At 59.5% G+C, this 11,849-nt stretch overlaps 1 protein-coding gene across 1 annotated transcript; it reads right to left on the bottom strand.

Annotated features, from left to right (window-relative positions):
• Positions 1–1,780: 1,780 nt before the first annotated feature.
• Positions 1,781–10,943, bottom strand: LOC749964 (putative serine protease 29). The gene is given in 7 exon segments (XM_009430073.4): positions 1,781–1,945; positions 2,029–2,192; positions 2,655–2,659; positions 2,935–3,195; positions 3,290–3,422; positions 3,425–3,469; positions 10,586–10,943. Coding segments are annotated over 7 exon segments (1,131 nt in total).
• Positions 10,944–11,849: the final 906 nt, after the last annotated feature.

An 11,849-nucleotide genomic window follows, 5' to 3' on the forward strand; every position in this document is an offset into this window, starting at 1 on the left:
CCGGGGACGCGGAGGCCCCAGCACAGGAGCGGCGTGCAGCGTGCCGGCCTGGGTCCCCCGAGCCCCCACCCACCGCACCTCCATCTCCAGTGACTTTCCTGCCTCGGTTTCCTCATCTGGAACCTGGCATTGAAGCAGCACCTGTGAGTATCTCCCCTAGAGGACAGGAAACGCACTTCCACACAGAGCCCGGAGACCCACGTCCACACACGGCCCGGAGACCCACGTCCACACACGGCCCGGAGACCCACGTCCACACACGGCCCGGAGACCCACGTCCACACACGGCCCGGAGACCCACGTCCACACACGGCCCGGAGACCCACGTCCACACACGGCCCGGAGACCCACGTCCACACGCGGCCCGGAGACCCACGTCCACACACGGCCCGGAGACCCACGTCCACACACGGCCCGGAGACCCACGTCCACACACGGCCCGGAGACCCACGTCCACACACGGCCCGGAGACGCACGTCCACACGCGGCCCGGAGACCCACATCCACACACGGCCCGGAGACCCACGTCCACACACGGCCCGGAGACCCACGTCCACACACGGCCCGGAGACGCACGTCCACACACGGCCCGGAGACGCACGTCCACACGCGGCCCGGAGACCCACGTCCACACACGGCCCGGAGACCCACGTCCACACACGGCCCGGAGACGCACGTCCACACACGGCCCGGAGACCCACGTCCACACACGGCCCGGAGACCCACGTCCACACGCGGCCCGGAGACGCACGTCCACACACGGCCCGGAGACCCACGTCCACACAGAGCCCGGAGACGCACGTCCACACACGGCCCGGAGACCCACGTCCACACACGGCCCGGAGACCCACGTCCACACACGGCCCGGAGACCCACGTCCACACACGGCCCGGAGACCCACGTCCACACAGAGCCCGGAGACCCACATCCACACACGGCCCGGAGACCCACGTCCACACACGGCCCGGAGACGCACATCCACACACAGCCCGGAGACCCACGTCCACACACGGCCCGGAGACGCACGTCCACACACGGCCCGGAGACCCACGTCCACACACGGCCCGGAGACGCACGTCGACACACGGCCCGGAGACCCACGTCCACACACGGCCCGGAGACCCACGTCCACACACGGCCCGGAGACCCACGTCGACACACGGCCCGGAGACCCACGTCCACACAGAGCCCGGAGACCCACGTCCACACACGGCCCGGAGACCCACGTCCACACACGGCCCGGAGACGCACGTCCACACACGGCCCGGAGACCCACGTCCACACACGGCCCGGAGACGCACGTCCACACACGGCCCGGAGACGCACGTCCACACGCGGCCCGAAGACCCACGTCCACACACGGCCCGGAGACTCACGTCCACACACAGCCCGGAGCATGAATGTTCTCAGCATCTTTATTACCATAGCCAAAATGTGGAGGCCTCCAACAGGAGGTGGCTGAGCAAACCGCACCCGGCTGCAGCTCGGAATGCAAATCCATCCCACAGAGACGCCACACACTCTGCTCTTTCTTTGCTCTTTAATCAGACAGAGACGCAGCGAGGCCCCCACCCTCCCTTCCCCGGCCCCTTCCCCCCGCCACCCTCCCTTCCCCGGCCCCTTCCCCACCCCGGCATCAGGGAGGTCCTGGGCGCTGAGGAGCCAGAGAAGCTGGGCTCAAGCCGGTGGCCTGCAGCGGAGGCCGAAGCAGAGATCGCTGGGAGGAGGAAGGTCCTGGTCCCTCCTCAGCCGACCCAGGTGGGAGCCCAGCCCGGCCTGCTCAGGGCAACTCCCCGACTTGCTGCAGGATCCAGGGCACGTAGGTCTGGGCGTGGGTGTAGACGCCGGGAAAGTCCCGCAGGGTACAACCGTAGCCCCAGCTGACTGCCCCCACCAGGCGCCAGGACCCCCGCAGCCTGCAGACCAGAGGGCCGCCGGAGTCACCCTGAGGAAGGGAAGGAAAGGGGTCACCGCTGAGCTCTGCGGTGGGAGCAGGGCAGGCAGGCAGGGCGGGCCGGGGGCACTCACGTAGCAGGAGTCGCAGCCCTCGCTGGCGGCACACAGCATGTCATCCAGGATGGGCTGCCGGTCGCCAGTGTGCCCTGAGGCGTTGAGGTAGGGCTGCTCACAGACGGCGTTCTCCAGCACCTGCACACTCGCCTGCTGCAGGCGGTAGGGCGGCGGCAGCGACTCTGGGGAGAGAGGTGACCCGGGCTGGCACAGCGGAGACGCCCCTGCCGTCGACCCAGCAGCCCCAGCACCTCCCCCGGTTGGGAGGGAAGGTGGCTCCCCTGTGGCCAAGGGCCCCTAGTCCCGGCCTGAACCTGCCAGCCTGAGCACGGTGTGTGGGACCCCAGGAGGTGGGAGGGCTCGTGTCTCCCTCTAAACTCCCAGGGCTCGCAGTCGGACGGACCAGAGAAAAGTGGAGGGATGAGTTTTTCTGGTTTTTTTCCTCCAAAAAATGCCTTTTGGTTTTGAGGTGTTTTCGTTTGCGGTGTTTTTTCTTTTCTTTTCTTTTTTTAGAGATGGGGTCTTGCTATGTTGCCCAGGCTGGCCTCAAACTCCCGGGCTCAAGCCACTCTCCTGCCTCTGCCTCCCAAAGTGCTGGGATCACAGGTGTGAGCCACCGCACCCAGCAAAAAAAATGTAAAAACCTTTCCTAAGTAGAAAAAAATGAGAAGTATTTTCCCCTCTGAATAATGAGTCTGGAGCTTGGTGTGGCCATTGGCAGTCGCAGGACCCCCGAGTCTCTGGGCCTGGGCAGCACAGAGCTGTGGGGAAAAGCAGCCGGAGGTGCTGCATGGAGGTGAGCAGCTCCGTCTCTTCCCTTTCTGGAACTCACCCACCCCACCACCACCCCCGGAGCCCTGGAACGAGGCGTTTTGGGCCCACAGCCCGAGTCCTTCCCCAGCCTCCACCCAACACGCCCTGAACATCCTGATCACTCCCCAGCCAGTCACCCAGCGCTGGTCCTTTGGGATGAGCTCCAGCGAGACCGGGGAGAGCTTGACCGTCCTGACATTAGCGGCACAGATCACGGGGCTCACCAGCTGGAGCAGGGCCACATCCGCACCCAGCCCCGCAGTGACATAGTTGTGGTGGACGATGATCCGGCTGACGTTCAGCAGCCCCCGGCCCCCGTAGAGATACACGTCCCCAGCGTGGATCCGGTAGGTGGACGGGTCGGTGTCCTTCCTGGGGGAGGACGGATCCAGGCTGCTCAGCGGTCCTGGTCTGGGGCGGCCCCACTCCCACCTCCCCTCATTGGGGTCCCAGGCCCGGGACTCACCGGAAAATGCAGTGGGCGGCAGTCAGCACCCAGTGGGGGTGGATGAGGGAGCCCCCACAGGTGTGCACCCAGGAGGCCCAGTGGTAGCTGTAGACCCTCAGGCTGACCTGCCACGGCCACTTCCCGGGGGGGCGTTGTGGCCCCCCACGATGCCCACCAGGTCATTCTCAGGGACGGGCGCTGGGAACAACCAAAGGAGGTCAGGGAGCCGGGCCCCACCCTCCTGCAATGCCAGGAGCTTCCAGGCCCTGCTCGACGAGGGGGTCAGCTCTCCATCCTAGCCCAGTCCCTGAGGGTCCAGTGTGAGATTGGGCCAGGAGTCACCTGGGGTCTTGGACATGGAGCCCCCCCAGGCAGGGGAGGGTCAGGAACAGCAGCCACAGCATCTGCGCAGGGAGGAGAGGGCTGGCTGGAAAGAGCCGGGCGGGACCTGGGTCTGGAGGCCACAGGTGGCTGCCAGTGGTCAGTGTCCTCACCGTGGTCTGTGGCCACAGCTGCCCTCCCGGACCCTCCCAGAGCTGCTTTCTCTTCCTTGCAAAGGAAGTGGGTGGGGCTCAGTCAGACATTCTTTTCCCGGGGTGGGGGCAATAGCTCCTAGCCCAGGCTGTGAACAGGGTGACCATGAGGACAGGGGCCACCCCCAGCCCCTCGCATCCCCTCTGCTGGGCCAACAGAGGTCCTGTACCCGGGTTCCCTGTCTACACCAGTGGCTCCCACGGGTGACTATGTCCCCCAGGGGACATTTATGCTTGTCAGGGATATGGGGACACCACCCACATCTAGTGGGAAGAGGCCGGAGTTGGGGGGCTAAATGTCTACGGTGCACAGGACGGCCCCACTGCAGAGGACCCCCGGCCCCAAATGCCCACAGTGCTCAGGTTGTCGCCATGCCGCCCATTCTGGTGGCCAGTGCCACAGAGGCCAAGGAAGCACCTAGTAACCAGCTCTCCCGCAGCCTCTCCTGCCACCCGGGACGGGACGGGCACTTGTACACACCTCCACGGGTGCAAAAGTATCAGCCAGAGGGCCTGCCAGAGGCACTTGGAGCCTGGGCCAGGGGACCTGCCTGCTCCATGGTGGCCGCCCCAGGCCCAGGCTCCAGTCCTTGGAGGGAGTTTGTGGAGCCCACACAGGGAGATCTTCTGGATGGGCTCCAGGAACCTGTTTTAATGAGTACAAACCTCAGGTTGCAGGAGGGGTGCACTCTGCTCTGGGAGAGGGGCCATCACCTGCTGGGAGTCTCAGAGGGTGGGGAGCTGCATTCTCAGGCCAGGGCCCAGCCCCCCGGGCCCCAGCTGCCCACTGCTGTGCCTTGGGGTTCCGGCAGCAAATGCCTGTTTCAGCCCAGGTGGCAGACACGTTCTGGGGCTGACGGGGGCAGCAGAGGCCGAGGCGCAACCCTACAGCCTCTCCTCCAGGAGTCTTGCTTTGCCATGAGATTGTAACCAGGGTGATTGTGGTGGTGTGGGAACACAAGGGAGCACTGTGAATGGGTGGGGGTGTGGGGGGTGCCTGTGTGTGTGTGCATACGTGTGTGGGCATGGGGTGTGCACATGCCTGTGTGTGCATGTATGTGTGTGTGCATGTGCGAGTATGAGTGTGTGCATGTGTGTAAGCATGTGAGTGTGCATGTGTGAGTGTGAGCATGTGTGTGCATGCATGTGTGCATGTGTGGATGTATGTGTGGATGTGTGTGTGCCTGCATGTATGAGAGTGTGTGCATGTGTGTACGAGTGTGTGTATGAGTGTGTATATGGGTGTGTGCGTGTGAGTATATGTGCATGTGTGCATGTGTGTATGAGTGTGTGCATGCTGCTATTTGTGTTTGCGTGTGTGTGTGCATGTGTTTGCATGTGTGTGAGTATAAGTGTAAGCGTGTGTGTGTGGGTGTGTGCATGCGTGTATGAGTGTGCGTGTATGTGTGTGCGTGTATGAGTGTGTGCATGTGTGTATGTGTGTGCATATGTAAGGATGTGTGTGTGTGCGCGTGTCAGTTTGCATGTGTGCCTGTGTGCGTATGAGTGTGCATGTGTGTGCATGTAAGCGTGTGTGCATGCGTGTATGTGTGTGCATGTGTATGAGTGTGCGCATGTGCATGTGTGCATGTGAGTATGAAAGTGTGTGCATGTGTTTGAAAGCATGAGTGTGTGCGTGCATGTGAATGTGTGTGTGCATGTGTGTATGAATGTGTGCATGTGTGTGCATATGTGATGTGCACATGTGTGCATGTATGAGTGTGTGCATATGTGTGCATATGCATGTGTATGAGTGTGTGTCTGCATGCATGTGTGCGCATGCTTGTGAGTATGAGTGCATGTGTGCGTGTGTGCATGTATGTGTGTGCATGCGTGTGTGTGCATGTGTGTGCATGCATGTATCAGTGTGTGCATGCGTGTATGTGTGTGCATGCATGTATGAGTGTGTGTGTGTGTGCCCGCATGTCCTCCGGCTGGAGCAAATCCAGCCTTCTCCATGCTACCAGCAGCTTCCTGGTGATGCTTCAGGATTCCCCGGAGGCTGAGGGAGTGGGTCCCCGAGGCTGGGCCTGCAGCTGTGAAATCCTCTGCAGCCAGACTTCCACCTGCATGCCCAGCCCTGCACCTCCCTGCATGGGGAGGAGAGAAGCCCCAGGCTGCCCGAGATGGACTCCCAGCTGCCCCGTCCCTCCCTCCTGGCCGCATTCACCCATCATGGGCCAGGACCTCTGGCTCTGTGCCTTGGGAGCCGCTGCACCCCTCACTCCCAGAGGGCTTGGCCCACGCCCACTTCAAGCTGCTGCCCAGGCCCATGGAGTGGGCAGCTCCATCTGAAGATGCAAGAAAGAGACAGGAGAGCAGCTGGAGGATGGGAGGCCTGGGAGGCCAGCCAGGTGAGGCCAGGAGAGGCTGATGGGAGGGAAGCTCGGGTCTGGATCACCTGGGCTCCTTGTTTAGAGCCAGAGGGCCGAGGAGAAGAGAGGACGGCTACTTAGCCTGGGGGCTTTCTTGGTGATTCCTCTCCCTCCCGGGACACCAGGATAATGTGGCAGCTGCGTCACGGGTGCAGGACTCTCCTGGGTCCCCACCCAGCTGCGGGGAGGCAGGGTCCAGGAGGCCCAGGTAAGGCGGGGACGGCACCAGCCTCGAACCAGCCAAGATCCGCGAAGCACAGCCAGTCTGAGGGCCGCGGGGCGAGCGTGGCCAGGGCTTCCAGGGAGGCCTGGAGCCTACAGTCAGGGGTCCTGGGCTGCGGGGGGCTGGGGGAGAGGCCGAGGACCCCTCGAGCCCCAGCTGAGTCCAGGTTGGGTGAACCAAGCTTGCCCGGGAGAGGCCAAGGAGCCCTTGGGCCCCAGCCGAGTCCAGGTTGGGTGAGCCAAGCTCGCCCTGTGCAGAGGCAGGAACGTCGGATTCTCACGTGGAGGATGCAGGTGACACTTTCCTTTTATCTTTTATTCAGTGCTTTATACTTGGAATCAGATGTGAGGTCGGCCAAAATTGGGCATTGTTGTGTGGAGAAGGTTCTAGAAGTTGCCCAGTGCTGTGTCTGCACAGGGAGGCTCCTACAGGACGTGCAGGTGAAGGAGGAAAATACCTCCGGGGTCAGGAGCCGGGTGCAGTGGTGAGTTGAACTGCATTTGCCGAAAAGATACGTTCAAGCCTGAGCCCCAGGACCTGTGAACGTCACTTGATTCCGAAATGAGGCTTTTGCAGACGTAATTGAGGATGTCAAGATGAGATCATCCTGGAATTAGAGTGGGCCCTAAATCCAACGACAGGCATCCTTATAAGAGAAAGGAGAGGGGGCTTGAGACTTAGAGCGGTGGAGGAAGGCCGGGGAAGGCAGGCAGGGATGGGAGTGATGTGGCTGCAAGCCAAGGACAGCCAGCAACGCCGGACACGAGGAGACAGGCATGGAGCGGCCCCTCCCTCCAAGCCTCTGGAGCAAGCGGCCCTGCTGACACTCTAGGATTGAGAGAGAATAAAATTCTGCCCCTCAGTTTGCAGCACTTTGTGCAGCAGCCTCAGGACACTGACACAGGTGACAAGAGATGGGGCACAGGCTGGGCACCGTGGCTCACGCCTGTCATCTCAACGCTTTGGGAGGCTGAGGCAGGCAGATAACTTGAGGTCAGGAGTTCGAGACCAGCCTGGCTAACATGGTGAAACCCCGTCTCTACTAAAAATACAAAAATTACCTGAGCATGGTGGCGCGTGCCTGTAGTCCCAGCTACTTGGGAGGCTGAGGCAGGAGAATCGCTTGAACATGGGAGGTGGAGGTTGCAGTGAGCTGAAATGGTCCATTGCACTCCAGCCTGGGCAATGGAGCAAGACTCCATCTCAAAAAAAAAAAAAAAAAAAAAAAAGGAAAAAAAAATGAGGCGGAGTGGAAAAACGTCAGTAACACTTACTGTTGGGAGCCAGGAGCAGTGGCTCACGCCTGTAATCCCAGCACTTTGGGAGGCTGAGGCAGGAGGACCGCCTGAGGCCAGGATTTCAAGACCAGCCTGGGCAACAAAGTGAGACTCCATCCCTACAAAAAATCAACAAAATTGGCCAGGTGTGGTGGCACACGCCTGTAGTCCCAGCTGCTGCGGAGGCTGCGGCAGGAAGATCACTTGACCCCAGGATGTTGAGCAGGGAGCTATGATCACACCACTGCACTCCAGCCTGAGTGACAGAGCAAGACCCTGTCTCAAAAAAAGAGTTAGGGGACCTGAATAAGGAACGAGATTCCAGTTGCATCTCTCAGGCCACTCATGGGCTCAGGCATCCTCTGTTCCCTCTGGGAGCTGCCTATGCTGCAGCTGTATGGAGCCAGGCTCTATAACAGGAAGCAGGAACCAGACTCACTATTTAAGCAGAAGAGAATTTAAGAGAAGGAATTTGATATTTTTTTCTTTTTTTTTTCTTTTTTTGTTTTTTTGAAACGGAGTCTCACTCTGTTGCCCAGGCTGGAGTGCAATGGCGTGATCTCGGCTCACTGCAACCTCCGCCTCCCAGGTTCAAGTGATTCTGCTGCCTCAGCCTCCCAAGTAGCTAAGATTACAGGCGTGCACCACCACGCCCGGCTAATTTTTTGTATCTTTAGTAGATACGGGGTTTCACCGTGTTGGCCAGGCTGGTCTCAAATTCCTGACCTCAGGTGATCTGCCTGCCTTGGCCTCCCAAAGTGCTGGGATTATAGGCATGAGCCACCGCGCCCGGCGTTGTTGTTTTTTGTTTGTTTTGGGGTTTTTTTGTATTTTTAGTAGAGACAGGATTTCATCATGTTAGCCAGGATGGTGTCGATCTCCTGACCTCGTGATCCACCCACCTCGGCCTCCCAAAGTGCTGGGATTACAGGCGTGAGCCACCGTGCCTGGCCGGATTTGATCTTTTAAACATCATTGGATGCCAGGCCCAGTGGCTCACACCTATAATTCCAGCACTTTGGGAGGCCAAGGCAGGCAGATGACCTGAGGTCAGGAATTTGAGACCAGCCTGGCCAACACGGTGCAACCCCATCTCTGCTAAAAATATAAAAATTAGCCTGGGGTGGTTGTGGGCGCCTGTAATCCCAGCTACTCAGGAGGCTGAGGCAGGAGAATCACTTGAACCCCGGAGGCGGAGGTTGCAGTAAACCAAGATTGTGCCATTGCACTCCAGCCTGGGTGACAGAGCGAGACTCTGTCTCAAAATAATAATAATAATTACTAATAATAAACATCACTGAGGCCGGGTGCGGTGGCTCACTCTTGTAATCCCAGCACTTTGGGAGGCTGAGGTGGGTGGATCACGAGGTCAGGAGATAGAGACCATCCTGGCTAATATGGTGAAACCGCGTCTCTACTAAAAATACAAAAAAAAATTAGCCAGGCGTGGTGGCGGGCGCCTGTGGTCCCAGCTACTCAGGAGGCTGAGGCAGGAGAATGGTGTGAACCCGGGAGGCGGAGCTTGCAGTGAGCCGAGATCGCGCCACTGCACTCCAGCCTGGGTGACAGAGCGAGACTCTGTCTCAAAATAATAATAATGATAAATAATAATAAACATCACTGGAAATTTGGATGGGCTGGAATCGAGCCCCCGGAAGTCACAGTGGAGCCCAGGGCGGAGCCGGCTCTGGGGTTGGGGGCAGGTGGAATGTGGGGCCCAGCATGGGCGTGGTTTTCCATCCCTGGGCCAATGACAGATTCGTTGCCGCTTCTGGTGGGCGGGGCTCTCTTTTTTGTTATTTTTTTTCCTCACATGGTCTTGGATATGGTGGCCCTTTCTCCTCTGAAATCATGAGACTTCATGTTGTGCTTTCAACTTAAATCCGACAAAATCTCTGTTTCTTTCCCCTCCGCAGTGGTGTGGAGGCAAAACTAAACCAAGAGTTTCGGCGTCTTCCCAGCCAGCAAGACGATTTGCGTCTGGATGATATTCCTGCCGGGGAGCTCACGTGCGGGAGGTCCATGAGGGTGGTGAGTAGGTGAATCTTCAGAAGTTAGTGGGTAAGTTTCATTTTTGATGACAAGTATTGCTTAGAGCTTTAAATGAACAAAAAGCAATTTTCTTCAACAAACATTGGAGCCAATACAATTGTTGATAAAAACGGTTTTTTGGGGTTTTTTTTTTTTTTTGGACACAGGGCCTTCCTCTGTTGCCCAGGCTGGAGTGCAGTGGCAAGATCTTGGCTCACTACAGCCTGAAATTCCTGGGCTCAAATGATCCTCCTGCCTCAGCCTCCTGAGTAACTGGGACTACAGGTGCACGCCACCACACCTGGCTAATGTTTGTATTTTTTGTAGAGATGGGGTCTTGCTGTGTTGCCCAGGCTCTGCATGGCTTAAAACAATGTTTTTATAGAGATAGACTCACTATGTTGCCCAGGCTGGTCTTGAACGCTTTGGCTCCATCCATCCTCCTGCCTCAGCCTCCCAAGGTGCTGGGATTACAGGCGTGACCACCGCGCCCGGCCTAGAAGCCCCGTGTATCACCAGCTGTTGGTCTTGCGTTGGTGTGGATCAGCTGCCTTGCTGCGCTCGTGCCCTGACACTGTCTGCAGGTGACCTTGGATGGTCTATGAAGACCACTGCATTGTCGGCAGACACTGCAACCCCGTCCCTTTCTTTCCAACCCTGACACTTTTTATTCCTTTCTCTTTGTTTTTTGTTTCATTTTGGTTTTTTTGTTTTTGTTTGAGACAGAGTCTCACTCTTCTCGCCCAGGCTGGAATACAGTGGCAGACCCCCTCAGCCTGTCCCTGTGGGGCACGGCTCTGCCCAGGGGCTGTCCAGAGGCTGTCAGACCCAGGAGAGGGTGGGTCACAGCGTTGAGATGACCCAGGGACAGGTACAGGACGCCTCCGTGGGCCTGCATCCTCTATGAGCAGGGGGGGCGACGTCAGTGAGATTCCCGTCCCTCATCAGGGTGGCCCCTTTGTCCCTGTGGCAGGGCCTGAGAACAGCTATCGTGTAGCAGGTGACATGGGTGATGGGCCTGGGGACGGCCATCGTGTAGCAGGTGACGTGGGTGAGGGTGCTGGGAACGGCCATCGTGTAGCAGGTGACGTGGGTGAGGGTGCTGGGGATAGCCATCAGGTAGCAGGTGACATGGGTGAAGGGCCTTGGGACGGCCATCGGGTAGCAGGTGACGTGGGTGAAGGGCCTGCAGACCCACTCCTGGCCCTGGCCCAGGTCTCTGGGCCTCTGCATGGTTGGCACCCTGCCAGCTGGTCTCTGGGCCTCTGCATGGTTGGCACCCTGCCAGCTGCCGCAGCGGCCACCCCAGCACCCACCCGGGTCTGGCTTCAACTGCAGTGCTGCAAAAGGGACCTGCGCGTAGTGGGCTCTGTGCCGTTGTCCAGGCTGCATCCTGCCTTAGGCACAGGGCCCTCACCACAGTTCTGATCTGTCCCCAATCTCCCCCCGCACCCCACTGTCTGAATACAGAGGCCCCTCCTCTCTACTGGGGAGCCCAGACATCTAGCCCTTGCCCTGTGTGGTTCTCTCCGGGTGGGGTGGGAGGGACCTGCCGGGAGAGACAACATCCCTGCTGCTTCACTCATGGTGTGAAGCCGGAAGGGACCAGACTCAGACCCCCTCCCGGGCCAGCTTCTCCGTGAAGCCCCTTTCTCCAGCAGGAGAGTGTAGCTGCCCCTCTGGGTGCTCAGGGGCCTTCTCAGCCTCACCTGACCCTCACCTTGGGGGTGGGGGGTGCAAGAGAAAGGAGAATGAAGACTTCCCCATCTCAGGTTGAGGATGCCTGGTGCCCCGTCACAGCCCAGCAGCCTCCCTGACCCAGCCCTAGTCCCAGACCTTCTGCGAGGCGGGCACAGGGCGGCCATATGGGAAGTCTCAGTGCTAAATGCTCCAATGCCCCAGGGCAAACAGTGGCCCAGCAACTAGGGATGTAAACCGTGCTTGGGTTTCCTCAGAAGCCTCCTGTGCCACACCCTGGAGATGCCCTGGGCACTGGGCATGGCTGGGCAGGGCTGCAGGTGGGCACTGGGCATGGCTGGGCAGGGCTGCAGGTGGGCACTGGGCATGGCTGGGCAGGGCTGCAGGTGAGCACTGGGCATGGCTGGGCAGGGCTGCAGGTGGGCACTGGGCAGGGCTGGG

This window comes from Pan troglodytes, chromosome 18, assembly GCF_028858775.2.
Source record: "Pan troglodytes isolate AG18354 chromosome 18, NHGRI_mPanTro3-v2.0_pri, whole genome shotgun sequence".
Lineage (NCBI taxonomy): Eukaryota > Metazoa > Chordata > Mammalia > Primates > Hominidae > Pan > Pan troglodytes.